This window comes from Furipterus horrens, unplaced genomic scaffold (genome assembly GCF_987537825.1).
Source record: "Furipterus horrens unplaced genomic scaffold, mFurHor1.1.pri manual_scaffold_7, whole genome shotgun sequence".
Lineage (NCBI taxonomy): Eukaryota > Metazoa > Chordata > Mammalia > Chiroptera > Furipteridae > Furipterus > Furipterus horrens.
Genome location: NW_028327177.1, coordinates 77689428 through 77705948, shown reverse-complemented (window position 1 = coordinate 77705948; position 16521 = coordinate 77689428). Strand labels below are relative to the sequence as shown.

General features: G+C 38.7%; 1 protein-coding gene across 7 annotated transcripts in view; it reads right to left on the bottom strand.

The window, feature by feature from the left end:
* FOXP1 (forkhead box P1) overlaps positions 1 to 16521 on the bottom strand; it is a 642166-nt gene that overhangs the window by 211854 nt on the left and 413791 nt on the right. For all 7 annotated transcript variants that reach the window (XM_090283832.1, XM_090283838.1, XM_090283837.1 and 4 more), the window contains one exon: positions 7877 to 8060. In XM_090283832.1, coding sequence (XP_090139958.1) covers positions 7877 to 8050 — 174 coding nt within the window. In that variant the 5' untranslated portion in view covers positions 8051 to 8060. The remainder of the gene's footprint in view (positions 1 to 7876; positions 8061 to 16521) is intronic.

Below are 16521 nucleotides of genomic sequence, written 5' to 3'. Positions count from 1 at the left end.
CTGTGTCAATATGAAACAAAGACTTTATCAAAGATCTAACATTTTAGTTTTATTCTCTAAAGGAGGTAAGTTCATTCCATGATCAATAAGAACACAAGCATTTTATCAGCACTACCGATTTGACTTTTGGAAGATATACTCATTAGTAACTGGCAAAGGCTAAATGAAAAATACTCGGTAATTTTAATCTGAAAAAAAACATATAAAATCAAGATATTGAGTTTTATGATGTAAGAGGTGGTTCTTTTTAAATAATAGTCTTAAAAAAAAAACCCTCCAAAATAAGGCTACACTTTATTGACAAATTCTGTCTGTGCTTTCTTCCTCGTATCACAGTCACCCCTGCTAGTGACAGGGAAGGAAGCAGCTTGGGTTCTTCTCCGCCAAATGCAGATTCGATCTTCTGAACAATTCCTCATAACTCCCACCGCTTGATGCTTTCACATTTAATTCAAAAGGCCCTGCCGATTTTCCCACACTCATTTTTGATCCAGGCTTTCCTTTCCCTTCCTATTTCATTTATTCACAGGGTCTGCTCAAAAACTGCTCTATGCCGAGTACTGTGCTCTGTGTTAAGGAATATCATGGAGTGAGAAAGGCCTATCTCTTCCCTTATGGGGCTTACAGTAGACGATGAAGGGATTCAACTGTAGTTGAAGAAATGCAGGGAGCAACAACAGGGGGTCATGAACTGGGTACCCCTCAATTAAATGAGGTGAGGGTTAGTGCCCTATTACTAAATTCTGGAGCAACTGCAATCCCTTGTCACTGCTAGTAATCTCTCAGGAACCTCTTTCCTTCCAAGCCAGGCCAGATCCAACCTTCTAATTAACCTTCTGTACACATCCTCCTGTATGGCCCTTCTTCTGTACTTGGAAACTTCCCCTGGCTTTGATACTCTAGCCTCCCACAAGCTGAGCCCATTTACCTTCTAATCCCTGTCCACCTCTCCCATTGTTATTCTTCAGGCTCTAGCCAAATAAACTCCCAGTTACTCTCCCACACTTGCCCAACACGTCACAAATCAGTTTGGTCCCCACATTTCCTTACTCATAGGCATGTACAACAAATACTACCTAGTTAAATGAAAGCATAGACAAACAAAGGAATTTCGAGCAATTAAGAGATAGGAAACCAAGTTACCCATGTTTTCCATTGTAGCATGTGTGCTAGCTCACTTGGGACAAAGCAGAGACCTGGTAAGAATGTGAAACTCCCCTGACCATGTTTCATGTGAGACCATGTTTCAAAGGAGAAAAATGTGATTTCTCTGAACCAAATCAAACAGTATTAAGCAAAAGGTCTCTGGAATGCTACAAAAAACACTTCATAATTACAACAGATTTGGGTTCAATAACCAAGTGATGAGCCCGGACTGGTGTGGCTCAGTAGATTGGGCATCATCCTATAATCCGGAAGTTTGTGGGATTGACTCCCAACCAAGGCACATGCCTGGGCTATGAGCCAGGTCCCAGGTTGGGGGCATGTGAGAGGCAACTGATGAATGTTTTTCTCCCTCTCTCTCCCTAAAAGTGACTAAATAAAATCTTTTTTAAAAGACCAAGTGATGAAAAGAAACTTTCTAATATGGGGTTCAACTCCCTATATAAACTTTCTTTCTCTAGCTCCTTCTACCACCTGCATTTATATCACTATTCTACTTTGTCATAAAAGCAATCACCTTGTAACCCTTTATATCAAGTAATCTATGCACTACTACCTAAAAGTACATTGGACCTCATCAGGGAGCTACAGGTTTGCATTACACAAACATATCAATTCTGCCTGCTCAGCACCAGTGGTCAATAAAGGCAAGCATTTGCAAAACAGCAAGTAGGCTCCTTGCCTTCAGAGGAGAGATAGGAGTCTGCCAGTTTTGCAAAACAAACTCTGCAATCATTGAAGCAAATCTGTCAATAAATTATCAGTGAAGTCATAACTCCTAAAGTTCAAAAAGAGATTTATTATTAGACAAGGTTTTTTTTGTTATTGTTGCTGTTGTTAGCTCACAGGTCAGGGCTTAAAATTACCTTGTCAAAGTAGGGATGCTTTTGTTTAAAAGTCATGAGGGTACACTTCACTCATAATGAAATGTGGCACCTGTGTTTCTATTACCATGCTCTCTTATGTACATGCTTTTTTTTTCTTTTTTGTTTCCTATACCATCTTAATTTCCAATGGAGAGATTAATGGCACAAAACTGTTCAGTAATCAAAACTTGGAAGAATTTCATACAAGGTTCACATCACATGTTACATAAATCTATGAGAACAATATTTTGATAGAAGGCAGGTCTAAGCTAATATAGTAAAGAACTAAGTTTAGCATTCAGAGTGAAATATGCCTTTTCCAGAAATAGCCACAAAAGCAATTGAGAAAAGTGGGAATTTGTTACTGCTATGACTGCTTTTTTATTATTTGTCAGAATTATCTGAATTTCTGTCTCAGTTCTGTTTCAACTTGTTTGTATTGTTTCTGGTAACATTTTGTGGCACTGACTCCTATAGGATATTTTTGGCCATCAATATCTTCTATATTTGAATACTAAGAAGAATATAACTTAGCAGAGAGATTCCTTTAAAATTATAGCTTGGGATTTCTCCTACCTGTTAAGGAAGGTTCTAGCCCTTATCCCAGGGCCTGGACCCATGAGTGCACTCAATAAATATTAACAATATCTTCTTTTACATTCCTCTTCCAGAAGCTTCCCTTTTAGGACATGGATATTCTGGCCATGTTTACCCTTCTAAAAGCACCAAAAGACCCTCCTTTTGGGCACTGGCCACTTCAGTGAAAAAGGCCACTTGAGGGCATTCCATCAAAGGTCATAAACAACCTTTTTTAAAGAAAAAAGGAATAGTAAGGCTGAACTGGCCATTGCTACCCTGTCCCCATACCTACACATACATGCCTAATCACTTGGGCCCCTGTTATAAAGTGAGAAACAGACAAAGAATGGCCAGTGGAGTTTTGGTGCAGCACCAAGAAAATATCGGTGAGAGTGTGAAGCAAAGGCTCCTTTCCTATGGGGTTCCTGCCCAGCCAAGCACTAAAAGCTATTTCTTCCAGGCATTGTTTTCAAAAAAGGCAGTTAAAGTTGAAAATGTTGGCAGAACAACCTCTCTTTTCTGCTCCATATCCACTCACCAACTTCAGTAACAAAAATTAAATAAAGAATCTATTCTGCCATTTTGAAAATGAGGCAAAGATTTAAAATTTTTTTGTGTATTAATTTATGCTAAAATATTGATGCTTCAGTCATGATAATTCTGTTTCTTATGGTTAGAGGACCCCAGTAGGTATATACTCAGGATTCCTCTGGCTTCTTCTGACAGAATATTTTCTAAATCCCCCCTCCTTTTTTAATTGTTGACACTATTACAGATATCCCCAATTTTCTTCCATTTGCCCCCCTCCTCAGCCCCTGCCACCCCCATCCTTCACCACATTGTTGTCTGTGTCCATGGTCTATGCATATATTCATGTATGCTCTTTGGCTGCTTTCTTCATCACTTTTGAATATACAGAACCAGGCCTTTCTTAAGTACTGTCACACTCACCCTATTTCTCTGAGCTTCTCTTGTCCCATGTAACGAATAGTGTTTTACCTTTTCCAAAGGCTCATTAGCAGAATTCAACCTGGTGAGTCCTCCTTCTTTCCTTTCTTAATTTCTCAGAAGTTCCCTATTCTTTCTACCTTTCTTACCTCCTTAATAGTCATTCAACATTTTGTCTTTCTTTTTTTTTTTTTACATTATTTACATAAAACGTGCACCACTATCTCTTAGGCTATAAGGTCCGACACCTTAAGCCCAATATCAAAGAAGCTACATGAAGTAAACAGGTCACTTGTCCATACACTCTAAATAATACATGTTCAAATTCCATATATAGTTTCTTTTGTTTATGTCTTCCTTACAGACTATCTCTAAACTTCCCTCCCTCACACAAAATGACAGCCACATCTCAAAAGCACAGTGACCAAAGTTTTCCCCAAACTGATTTGCAGACAATGAAACTGCCAGGAGGGACGCTCCCCCGCACCCCCCCCCCAAATATCATAAAAACCTATCATTAAATAGAGTGTTAAGAAATAGCTGTTTTATTTAACAGCAATTCATCTTTATTGAATAAACATTTTCCAGTATGCATTCTGTTAATTGACCTGGCAGCATATGCTGTATATGGGAAAACTCCTAAACATTATGCTCTATGTAATATGCTTATCTGAAAATGTTCTCATTTGCAGCAATATGGAAATAAAATTCTGCTTTCTAAAATTCAAGACTTTTAAAACGCATTAATCCACATAGTTTATGAAATTGCTTTGGACATTTTAAAATCTTTTCTTTAAGAAAAAAAAAACTGTAGCAATAGGTAATAGTATTTGTTGCTGAGCTTCATAATGGACGAGTACATATCCAATACAGAACTTTTACAGACCCAGAAATGGGGCAGGCATAATAGAAAATAAAAAGCCATATGGTCTGAGTAAAGAATTACTCAATGGCTAAAAGAAAACGTTCAGAAACTCTATCAAATTATATTAGAGAACTATTGTTATAATAGTTTTATGGCCCAGATACAAGTAGAGTTGAAACATTACAGAGACAATACATTTAGCTGGAGGAAGGAAGACAGTTTGTGAGTGTGTTGGTTTGCTCCTCCAAGTACCTCTCCTTGGCTGATAACTTCTGAGTGACGATGGCATCCCCCAGAACAGAATCACCAACTGCACTGCCAGGAGGGCACCAATAGGCGAGACTGCTGGGTGGGAACTAAGGCCACCTGACTTAAGCAGCCATTCATCTCCCAGCAACTGCTGCCCTCCAGAAAATACCGCTCAGGGTGAGCAGATCTGATTTTCCTAAAGAAAAGATGGAAAAGCCAGATTTCCTCCTTTTCCTAGGTTGTCAACTACGTAATTAAAAAAAAAAAAAATCCTACTTCGACACAATTTAGTCAATGTACAGACCAAACCCATCAGAGAAGTCATGCACTCCATGGAGAATCTTTGTGAATCTCTCCATCTGAAAGGGCACTTGCTATCACTTGTAATTATCTTTGATAATATGGATCAAACACAGAAAGGCTTGAATTTATTTATTTTAAATCCTGGCACTAGGTAAAAGTTCTCCCTATATCATGAATGATTGTAGTGGTACAACGGAAAAATCCAACACCATTCAGTTTCACAGAGAGCATAATTAACTCATTTTTATACCAAGCCCTTTTAAGCCAGATCTTTTTGTTCCATGGGCTTCTAACATATTTTACAGCTCTAATTCTCTTCCACTGTCCTACATTAATCAAAGCTGTAACCCCTGTTGTCTTTGTACTACAGAATCAGAATGTGCCCCTGGCGAGGAATGGGGGAAAAGTCAACAGGAATTAAATTTCAGTGCAACTGTTTACTCAACTGTGGCCTGCAGTTATTGAAATTTTATCCGTGGTTTTGTGTGACTACCGCAGTAATGAATTCAGCATGGCTGTGATTTTCTCACTGCTGGTATTCTCACTTCAAGTAAAAACCTGTAGAATAAAAATAATGAAAACAACCCCAGTCCATCACACTGATGCTCAGATTTCTCCAAAATGTTTAATTGTTGCAGGTTTCAGTCTAGAAGAAAACTCTGATAGCTCTAGTCCTGTGAAACTTTATGAATCCTGAAGTTTTTTTCTTATTTCATCTACAGATTTTCTTTCCCCCAAACAACCTGTTAAAAGCCTCATCATGCACTTAAGGGAGTCAAACAGCAGTCAGTATTTTATTTTGAAAGACCAAAAAGGCCTGTCAGCCACAACATGTGAGGTTTTAGCCACAATGATGGCTCCAACTGCTTTCTTCCTAAAACACACCAATGGCAAATAGAAACAGAACTGTTATTTAAAAAAAAGGTTAAAAAACAGTTTTGCAGTAGAATCAAAAGGTATTGACCTTTACTTGATATATTTTCCAAAGTGGTCACAACAAAAATAAAAAGGGGAGATGTGAATAACTAATTTTGCAATTGATGCTTTTTAAGGAAGATGCTGTACAAATGCACTTTTATAACTTTCTTGTGTGAGGTTAATTTGTCATTGCTGTTATAAAGTGTGAGTGTGCATGGTATATATATATAAAGTTTCTGGCTGACTTACTACTTGTAGATAATGAATGATTTTAAGTTCTTCAAATAAAATTCAGAATAAGTTAATTTTCCACTTATTTAATTAATGTGCTCTAAATAGTAATTATTTGGGGTTCTTACCACATTGGTCAATAGCTACACCACAACTACTTCATAAAGAAGCAGTTGACCTTGGCCTCTGTCTGGTAAGGGCATAGAAAATGGCACTCCAAAATACCAACCATTTATTCACAATATAAACCATAAACATCTGTAAATACTATATAAACAAACAAATACATGGATATCCTTCTACCATTTACTCATAGGTATGGCTAATAATCTTATTGTTTAGAATTAGGCCATTTGGACTAACTTAAATGCACAAAGTTTACATTACAACAAACATCGTACATTCCAGGTACAGCACCAATGGAAATGGGCTGCCAACAAAAGAGATCGAGTCACTTAAAGTCCTCTGGATTAAGACTTTATCTTGTCTCTCAGTTTCCTTTTCTTTCTCTGACAAGTTCTATTGTGTGCTGTGGGTTCCACCAATTTCTAAAAGATCAACAATCTAATGAGTCCTTATATTAAAAAAAAAATTTTAGCAAGGAGAAAATAAAACATACTTTAGAGCCTGCCAAAGGCTATATCCCTGATCTAAGGGGTTCTCTTTGCTTCTCTGATGCAGATTCCAGGAAAATGCTTGCGAGGTTTGTCACTCTCTGCCTTCAGTCCCCAACAGTTTCCGTTTCTTTCAGAAAGGCCCAAAGATGCATCATTCTTTTCTCACCCTTTCCAAGTGTCACCATAACTTGTCTCACACAACTGAATCAAGGACTAACATGGAACAAAAACCATCCATTACCATTAACAAAAAGTAATAATATATCCTGATTCCAAGAGAGGTTGGAAAAACAATGCCTGTCTTCAGGCAAATGCTATTTACTTATTTGAAATTTTATCAACACTTTGGCCACATGACACCATTTTCTGAGTCACCATTTGAAAATATTTTACTTGTCACTCACAGGTACCCACTTTATGTGCCTACAAAAGGATATGTAACAGGAATGAATATGTCCCAATTTATGTGCATTCTGGAGACCCCCAAAACAGAGATAATATAAAACATTAATAGAATTTAGCCACATCCCAACAACCAAATGTATGCAAGAAGCATAGGTAGATGTCTCATACCACTAAATTCCTATACGTAGCAAGCAGCAATTTCTTACACTGATGCTGTGTTATTGTTGTTTTACCTATTATTTACCCAATTCTCCCTGTATTTCTATTTTTTCTACTCCTATTCACCTAATTTTTTCTCTCTTACAAGCCCTTATTTTTTTTTATCGTTTATCTTTTATTTTGATTTCTTCTTCATAAGGCTTAACAAGTTGGTTATCCATTTTTTTTAAATTATAGCATTGTGTACCACTTCTGCAAAGGTTAATTTTATCCCAAATAGTTAAAACTTTATGCTGACACATTCGGGGCTGAGAAGGAGTGGCAAGGGTTCCCCTCAATCTCATTCTCAACAGCCACGCCCCAAGAGGGGTTTCCAAGACTTTGCACTGCCAAGGGCTTGAGAATTCCTCTCTTCAGTCAACTGCTGGGGTCCTAGCACACTGGTGGCTGAAAACATGCCGCTTACAGTCAGAGAGTCAAGTGAGCATAAAATATTCACAGTGGTCAAGTGTCAACGAAGCCGTGGAATTGGCCCCCTCCACCCTCCGCGACCAGACACGGGAGCCCAGTACCTGCTGCTGCTGCGCGTGGGCCAGATCGGCTGGCCCCACGTCCACCGCCGGTGCCTCCCCGTTGGACCGCCCTTCCCGAAGACTGCCACACTCTAGTAAGTGGCTGCTGCTGCTCGACCCATTCTGGATGGCTGACCCGTTACTTTTTGTCTCAGGCCCAGATTCTTGCATCATGACTCAAAAACTTGATAGAAGGATTTTCAGGAGGGAGCGGGAAGAAAAAAAAGGAAGAAAGCAGCTGTTATAACAGTTGTTGTGCAGAAGGAGACGTGCCCTGCTGTAAATGCTGCCAAAAATCTGTAAACAGTTGTCATTTTCTTTCACTCCATGTATCCCTCATTTGTGGTCAGTCTCCTGGTTTTTGAGTCCAAATTCAAGTTCCAGTAGTATTGTTTCAAACAGGTTATCTTTTTTCCCTTTGGAAAAAATAAATATTTTCAGGTGAACCTACAATTTACAAAAGTTAAAATTTCTGTGATCGTATTTGGATATTTTGCTCAAAAACCAGTAAGCCATTCTATACAGCATATTAAGTATAACATTAAGTTTCGGCGTGTGCAGACTCTGTGCATTGATGCTACAGTCTCAGGGAAATACACTCAACTGAAGTCTATTAAGAGATAACATACATTACCAGGAGGAACCCAGAGGTAATTCGTGTTGAAAACCCTTCCAGTCAAAAACCAAAATGCTTTTTAAGCTTCATACTCCTGGGAATCACTCAGATACTAAAATTCTGCAAAACTTGTCATTCCAATAAGATAGGCCACTGTTAGAGAAAAAAAGTCCCCACTTTTCAAAAATTAAATACATTCAGACTCTGATCTTTGTCTTATACTTAAAATTATCCTGAGAAATCCCATTCCAAATTATGTGTTTCTCATGCTGAATTACTAGCTTCTGGTTTGGTTTAAGGCTTGAAAGTTCTGGGCCTTCTTATGCTTCTTTTGGAGGAAATCTAGCCTAGGAATAATGAAGAAAAGCTCTGAATTTGAAAGTACTAAACATCTAACTGTGTGTGTGTGTGTGTGTGTGTGTGTGTGTGACACTATATGTGTGTGTGTATATGTATCAGCTGCATAAATACATTTCACATTCACCTTGTTATTCTCTAGGTGCAAAACCATTATCCCAGGGAGCCAACACAGCTCTCGGTAAAGATGTCCAATTATGACATAAGACAGATACTATTTGCTCATGTGTACTGTTACCATTTATTGATCACCAGTGTGGTGCCAGGCCCTACTGCAGGTGATTTATAGGTATTCTCTCATTTAGTTCTGATGGTGACTTCTACCCCCAGTTTGCAGATGAGAAAACTCCACCCCAGGAGAGTAGTTCTGATTTGCCCAGCATGAATCACAGCTGGGAACCATGGACACACAACTGGTACAAGTCCTACCTTGCGTCAGTTCTTAGTCACATGTTTCCTTAAAGATAAGGTGCGGTAAGGGCTAAACAATGAAATGGCAGGGTCCTACTCTAAGTTCATAAAGTGGGACTTCAAAAAGGAAATACAACAGTCACTAAAGTAAGTAGACAATTCAGACACTAAGGATGAGAAATGCCTGAATAATTAAAACATTAATGTGAAATACCAATCACAGATAAAAGGTCAGATACAATGGGGCACCCCTTCCCAGAAAAACAGAATTATCTTCTTGAGGGCGGGCCCCTTGTAGTACAGGCTTCCCCCTCTATGTGAGTGTCATAGGAACCCATCTGTTTCAGTGTACCAGCTGGCATTGTTGTGAGAGGCTGTGTTTGGCTTCAGTGAATTTCTTTGACGCCTTTGCCCATTTCATGATGGGTGATTTATGAGCTCACCTGCCCATACCGCACAAAGTGTTCACCAGTTTTTGACCAAAAACAGCATAACCCCCCATGCCCCACCCTCCCTATTCTCCGACCACACCCCAAGCAACTTTGTTTCATTTCCCCAGATGAAAAAGTCCTCAAAGGGAAACATTTTGCTAAAGTGGAAGAGGTGAAACAAAAAATGCTAGAAACACTAAAAGGCATCAAAACTGATGAGTTCAAAACCTGTTTTGAGCAGTGGAAAAAACATCTAGATAGGTGTATTGCATCAAATTGACAGTACTTTGAAGAGGACTGAAGTTTAAACATGCAAGAATATATACACAATTTTTTATAAATAAATTCCGGGCTTTTTTGGGTTCCCCCTCATAAAATGGAAAGACATGTACAACTAGTGCTACAGATTTCTCTTCCACACATGAAATATGTGACAACAGGAAAATTTAAACACTGGGGACATTTTAGAAGAGGTTACCTTCTTGCTAGAAATTGGTTTAACTTTTTTCTCTAGACATGCACAAAAACCAACTGGAAGAATTAAAAGCAGAAAAATTCACATCTTTCTTCATTTCCTTTAAGTACACAGTACAAACTTCATAAACCCAGAAGACATATTTTTTTAAAGTTAATCCAGTACTGAAGGAGATTAAGAATGGCATTTTTTTGTTAACAGGTGGAAAAGAAACTCAGAAGCAACAGCTGATTCATTCTCTTTTCTTTAGATCAGACTTTCCAGTAATTAGAGGCCTTTAAAAATTGCATTCCAACCTTACTGTTGCAGAGTAAAGAATCTATCAAAAAATAACCACAACTTTCTCTAATATACAAGAACAAGGCAATGCAAGTACCTTGCTCATCACTAAAAAAGCGAATCAATTTGTGAAATCTAGGGATTTCTTTCCCCAAAGTTTCAGTTTCTGTTGCACAAACTTGCTTGTTTGTGCAGAAGCAAAGAAAAAGACAGAGCTTAGGTATTTAAAGGTAGGATAGTTGTCTTAAGAGTAGTTAGCAAGGAAACCCATTGACTTAATTAGGATATACAATAAACATGCCTAAAGAAAAAACAAAAATATTACCATATATATATTTCCATCCATCCTCTGGATAGCCTATCCATATCAGGGATTGGATCCTCAAGAGGCAAAAACATTGTCTATATATAAAATCTATACCTGCTCTCAGAATGGGTGTATTTAGCTAAAACATCCTGACCTTTTGGAGCAGGGCTGCTTTCAAACCATGTGACTATTGGGATGCCAGACCTACAAACAGGGGTCTGAGAGGCTGGCCCTGCTTGTTTCTTTAGTTTGACACTGTCGTGGTGGGTGCAGGAGGAACAAGCTCCACTCCACAACTTGATGAGAAGGCTTTGCTCTATGCAGTTCCAAAGAAGGCTGCCAAGTCCTCTGGTACAAGTTTTGCAGGCATCAAGCCAAGCAGCTTGGCTTGCGAATCAGGTCTGTGAGAGTGCAGGCTTTGGGACCAAAATTGCATAAAGGATTATTTTGGTCTAAGGATGTCCTTAATTAGTCAAGTGCTAACAGTAGTATGTAGGTTGGAAGATTTAAAATTTCCCATAATCTCCCACACCAATCAGGAGAAAAAAGCTTTTGAAAAGCACATGTGAAAAATTAGGAGTGTCAATGTCTAAGAATATTTCTAGCAATACTTGGGGAAGCAATATTTCTTTCTATGGAATTCTCCAAGCCATTTAATAAGCCTTTCTATCTGTATCATGCTTCACAAATCACAAGGCCCTCTGAGGTACTTTTCAAACTCATATAACAAGTCAGTGAGAGGGAAAAAAGCAGGTGATATGACTCCCAATTTACAGATAAGACAACTAAAGCTCAGCAGGTTAGCATACAGATGCAGCCATAATAGTCCCTATTTCAGACATGAACTTGTCCATTCAATAAATGACAGAGAATTTCCAATTTGCAAAAGTCCTGTGCAAAGTCCAGTTAGTAAACCAATGAAAACTAACTAATTTCAGAAAAGACAATAATGAGGGTTATAGGTGGACAAAGAAAAGCATGTAAAATCAAAGATGAAGTGTGAGGATTCTTTAGCAAACAGCTGTATGGATCCTTTTTCATTGAGTTTTATAATTTTAGAGTCATCTGAAAACAAGTTTATGTGTATGAGAGGCATATGTATTCTCTAACCTACAATACTGCATCCTCTCTCCTTAGGGGGTGCCTGTCCCTGGCACTCAGTTTGTATAATATCCACGATGAACCACTTCGCTCCATACCAAACTGAGAACAAGAAAGGATGCACAATCATCTGAAGGACCTGAATATGAAGACACCGCACCTGGAGGGCATGGCCATTACAGACCCACTAATAAGTCCTTTCTCCAGAAACAAAGCCAAACCTTCCTCTGGCTTGCTGTATGATTTCTCAGAGTGAGGCTGGCCTGTTTAAATCATGTAGGATCCAGCCAACAAAAATGTTGTATTCTATATCTATTAAATGGATCATATGTGATCACCCTACAAAGGCTGATGCCTCAACTGCATGGATGTCAGAAAGCTTAAGAAGCCAAAATGGCCTGCTTCTCATTTTGCTTGGAGACATTACATAGCTTCTCGTTTCAAAAGATGGATCTTTGTGCTGGAGGGACTTACAGAAAAGGATAAGAACTGAATTTAGCATGCTTATTTATTATCACTGCCAACAGAGCCGCTCTCCAGAAGTATTCTGGAAAATTCATAATGTTCGGGTCAATATATTTATAGTAAATTAAAGCAATGCTTTATTATTTTGATTATTTCCTTGGTTACACTGTTGATGATGAAATTTTAGGGAAAATAAAGCCCTTGTTATCATGCTTGTGAAGAATTTTAAGCTAACAGAAAGTTCAGTCTTGAATCCAGGGCAGTTAATTAAGGTTGACCAAGTCAGGCAGAAGTAAATTAACTTGGCTGATCAATTATTTATATGAAGCAGAATAAATGCCCTTAAAGAACTTGGTCTGTGCGTGAAACGATGTGTAAATTAAACTAAACATACTTTTGTAAAATATAATTCCACTTCTATGGGGAGAAGAGAAGAAAAGTTAACAGCAAGATCACTTTTAGGAAAATGATTAGAGCGATTACTTGGTAGTCACCCCCATTGAAAAGGAAAAATCCTCTTTCTCATTGCTCATTCATGTGCAAGGAAAGAAGGAAAATGGCATGCAATTTTGAAGAGATAAGAGAAGCTCATGGAAGAAAGAAAAGGAGGAAGGAGGGGAGGAAAAAAAGGGAGGGAGGGAGGTGGAGGGGAGGGTGAGGAATGAGAGGATAAGAGGGAGAGAAGGGAAAGGGAGGGGAGAGAGGGAAGCAGGAAAGGGAAGGAAGGAGGAAGAGATAACCCTAAGAATAGAGATTATGTGAATTTCTGTATTTTAGAAATATTGAACATGTAGCTCTTCATCATCAGTTATACTGCATGCAGAACTTATAGACTGGACAAGAATGAGGGTGGGAGCTGGGCTAGCTCTAGTTCTTAAAAAAGTACTGTTTAAATTACTCAAGTTGCATCATGAAGATTCAAAATCCTTAGGATCATGCTCATGCCGGTCAGAAAATAAGATCTTGTCTGTATTAAGATATAAAGCATACATTTATTTCTGGGTCTCACTGGGTAAATGAGCTGGTTCCCTTTAAATATGTAAAAGGTTCACCTGGCAACTCAGTAATCTCAATGGAGTTTTAAGGAGCAAGTTGAAGCTAAGGAGATGCCCCACACCCACCCCATCTCAGACAAACAGCTGGGTAAGTAGCCTGGGTCATTCAACCTGCTCCACTCTTAGCAGGCTCCTGGGTGTCACTCCTGTTCAAAATAGGGACTGGAGCAATAGAGAGCATGCAGGGGAAAGGCAGACTTCGCAATGCAGTGCCGCAGCAGTAGAGACTCGGTGCCTAGTGTGCAGCACTTGCTTTTCAGCTGTTCACTCTTCATGGGGGGAAAACCTGGGCCTGGTGGAGGGATTTCAAGTGAAACTCTGGGGTTAGGGAAGTGGATGAGAAAAGGGCATGATGGAGGGGGCCACACTGGCCCCAATATCCTGAATCACTATCTACAGATGGCGATTTTGGAGCATACTCTTAAAGAAAGAGAGGGAAGAGGGAGCAAAACAAAAGAAACAGAGCAAGAACAGCTGATTATTTTCTCATCTGAGATCACTTCCACAATTTGTGAAGGAACCCTTCAGACACCACCATCTATCTACCTGCTGCCCCCACGGGTAGGGGCCCCATTTCATGGAAGGACCATTCAAAAGCTAAGTTTAGGAAGAGAAGTCAGTGTGTTTCTGTGTTATGAAGACATCATCTTCAAAAACCAAATTTTCATAATTATAACAGAAAGACGTAATTGTGATAATGCATGGCAGTTCAAAAAGTAATCAAGGGAATGAGCCGGAGGGCTATTTTAATGTATGCAAAGCTAGTGACCCACAGTAAATGGGAGGTAAGCTACAATGAATGCAAAGTACTACACACATACTGAAGTCCTGGTTTGATGAGAAACGGCTAAAATTAACACCCAATTAATTTCCGAATTGACAAACAAATGAAACCCATAAATCTACTTTCTCATTAATTTTCTTGTGGTACAATTTAAAGCAGTAATATAAGGGCAAAAACTGGGCATTATCCATCATAAATATCAAAAAGATAGCACTGTAACCCCATAAATTATGCATATTACCTGTTGTTAAAAATGATTTATGTATCGTCAGCTTTATCATGCACCGTAGATGTCTAGATCTATCTTTAAAAATCTGGAATTTCATTTAGCACTTAAGAAGAAAAGTTTCATGGGTAATGAAATTGTCAAAAGCACGTTAAAAAAAACAGTGGCCCCCTTTCTAGCCATATAGTACTTTAAAAAAACTGGCCCCCTTCTTAGCCATATAGGACATCAGCGCAAGACTGGAATCTTCCCAGAACTTAGGAGATATTGAGAACATCATGGAGGTGATGGGCTGGGCATCTCAGAGGTGGGGAACACACTAGCTGTAGGAGCACACTCCTCCTCCTCTTGGAAAGCTCTGGCAGATGCCCCCTAAAGGGGCTGCTCATCTCTCCTGCCTTCAAGAATGCAGGAGACTTGGGCGAGGCCTGAAAAGGGGTCAGCCCAGGCAACAGGCCTGGGGACACCTCAAAGAGTCATGGAAGAGGACCTACAGACATGGCACTCAGTGTAGCTAGGAAGCCTCAGTTGATGAGAAGTTTGGGAGGAAAATTATGTTTATTGTTAATGATGTAATATGGTTGCTCTCTCATCTTTATCAGTTTAATGGAAGAAACATTCCATTTAAAATTATTCCTTCTTCCTCCACCTCTTGACCTCCATTTGTTTAATAAAAAAATTTTTTTAAATTCCTTTATCTCAGGGGAGCAATGGGGGGAAAATGGGACAACTGTAATTGAAAAACAATAATAAAAAATAAGTAAATAAAAATAAATAAAAATAACAATTAAAATTTAAAAAATTCCTTTATCTCAAACTTTATTTTCAGGCACACCTTTCACATAATAGGAATTTAATACATAATTGCTGAATGTTTCACTGAATAATTAAATGAGAGAAAAATGCAAATCTAACCTCTCAATCAAATGAGATCAAGGGCTTGTACTAGCCACCACTTTTTATGTTTCTATTTTTAAAATACACTATTTCCTGTACTTCTTTGGAATGACTGGCTGTTTTGGAGTTCTGAAACTCAGAAAACATCTCAAGCCATTAAATCATTTTAAGTCTCAATAAAAGTAGGATTGTCCTAGTCATTGAAAATTTAAAGATATCCAACCAAGGAAAAACTGCACCACAATTCATGGTGAACATTTAATATATACAAGAACAATTTAGATGGACTGAAAATGGCAAAGACTAGCATGTTTAATTTTCCCTGTAACTCATGAATATGAATAGAGTTAGAGAAACAGGGTGGTAATAAAATAATGTTCCTCACAAAGAGCTGGCTTCCCTTCTTCACCAGACTTTCAATGTGAAGACAAGAGCGGACATTTCCAAGGAAAAAGGCACTTCTGAATTCCAATACCCAGGCAGCAAGACTGCTCAGGGATACTGTAGATGTCCCACTCTCACAACCTGCCTTAATTGAACTTCCCTGGACACAGAAATCTTTGTAAGACATTAATGACTGCAGATAACAAGCATCCCACCCTCGTAAAAGTTACAGAAGTCTAAATTATATTTTTAGAATTTCAGCTACTGTTGGTCTTGTGTTCCTCCTCTCCCAGTAGACAAAAGTTTAAGTGCTGTAATCACAGCAACTGTGGGCAACCTATGAAAGCTAGAAAGAAGCCACTCAAGGAAACAGAAGTACAAAGGTGAATGCATACCCACTCCCTAGCATATTGATCTAAAGAAGCTCAAATAATCAAACAGACACCAAAAAGGAGCCTCGTAGATCCAGTACTAGACTGTTTGCTTTGCCATAAGGAAGCCTCTGAAGCTTAGGGTGGGACAGGGACAGGTGTCCTGGGGTGTTTAATTAAAAAGCATTATTACAGAACAAAATAAATTTTTAGTTTGAAAACTAACAAATCCTGATGAACTTTAATCATTCAAGCATTCAAACAGCTAAACTCTTACAAATAGCCTGGTGGAATAAAGTGACCAACAACCAGTTCAGAATATATATTCTTTCATTTCCATATTTTATATAATTTATGTACACAGGGCCAGGTTCCCATCATCATTTAACAACCGGCATACTTGATGACACACTTCATGTCTCTCCCACTTCTCCCTAACCACTCCACTGGCCAAAGCGAACAATATATTCACAGAATCATGGCAGC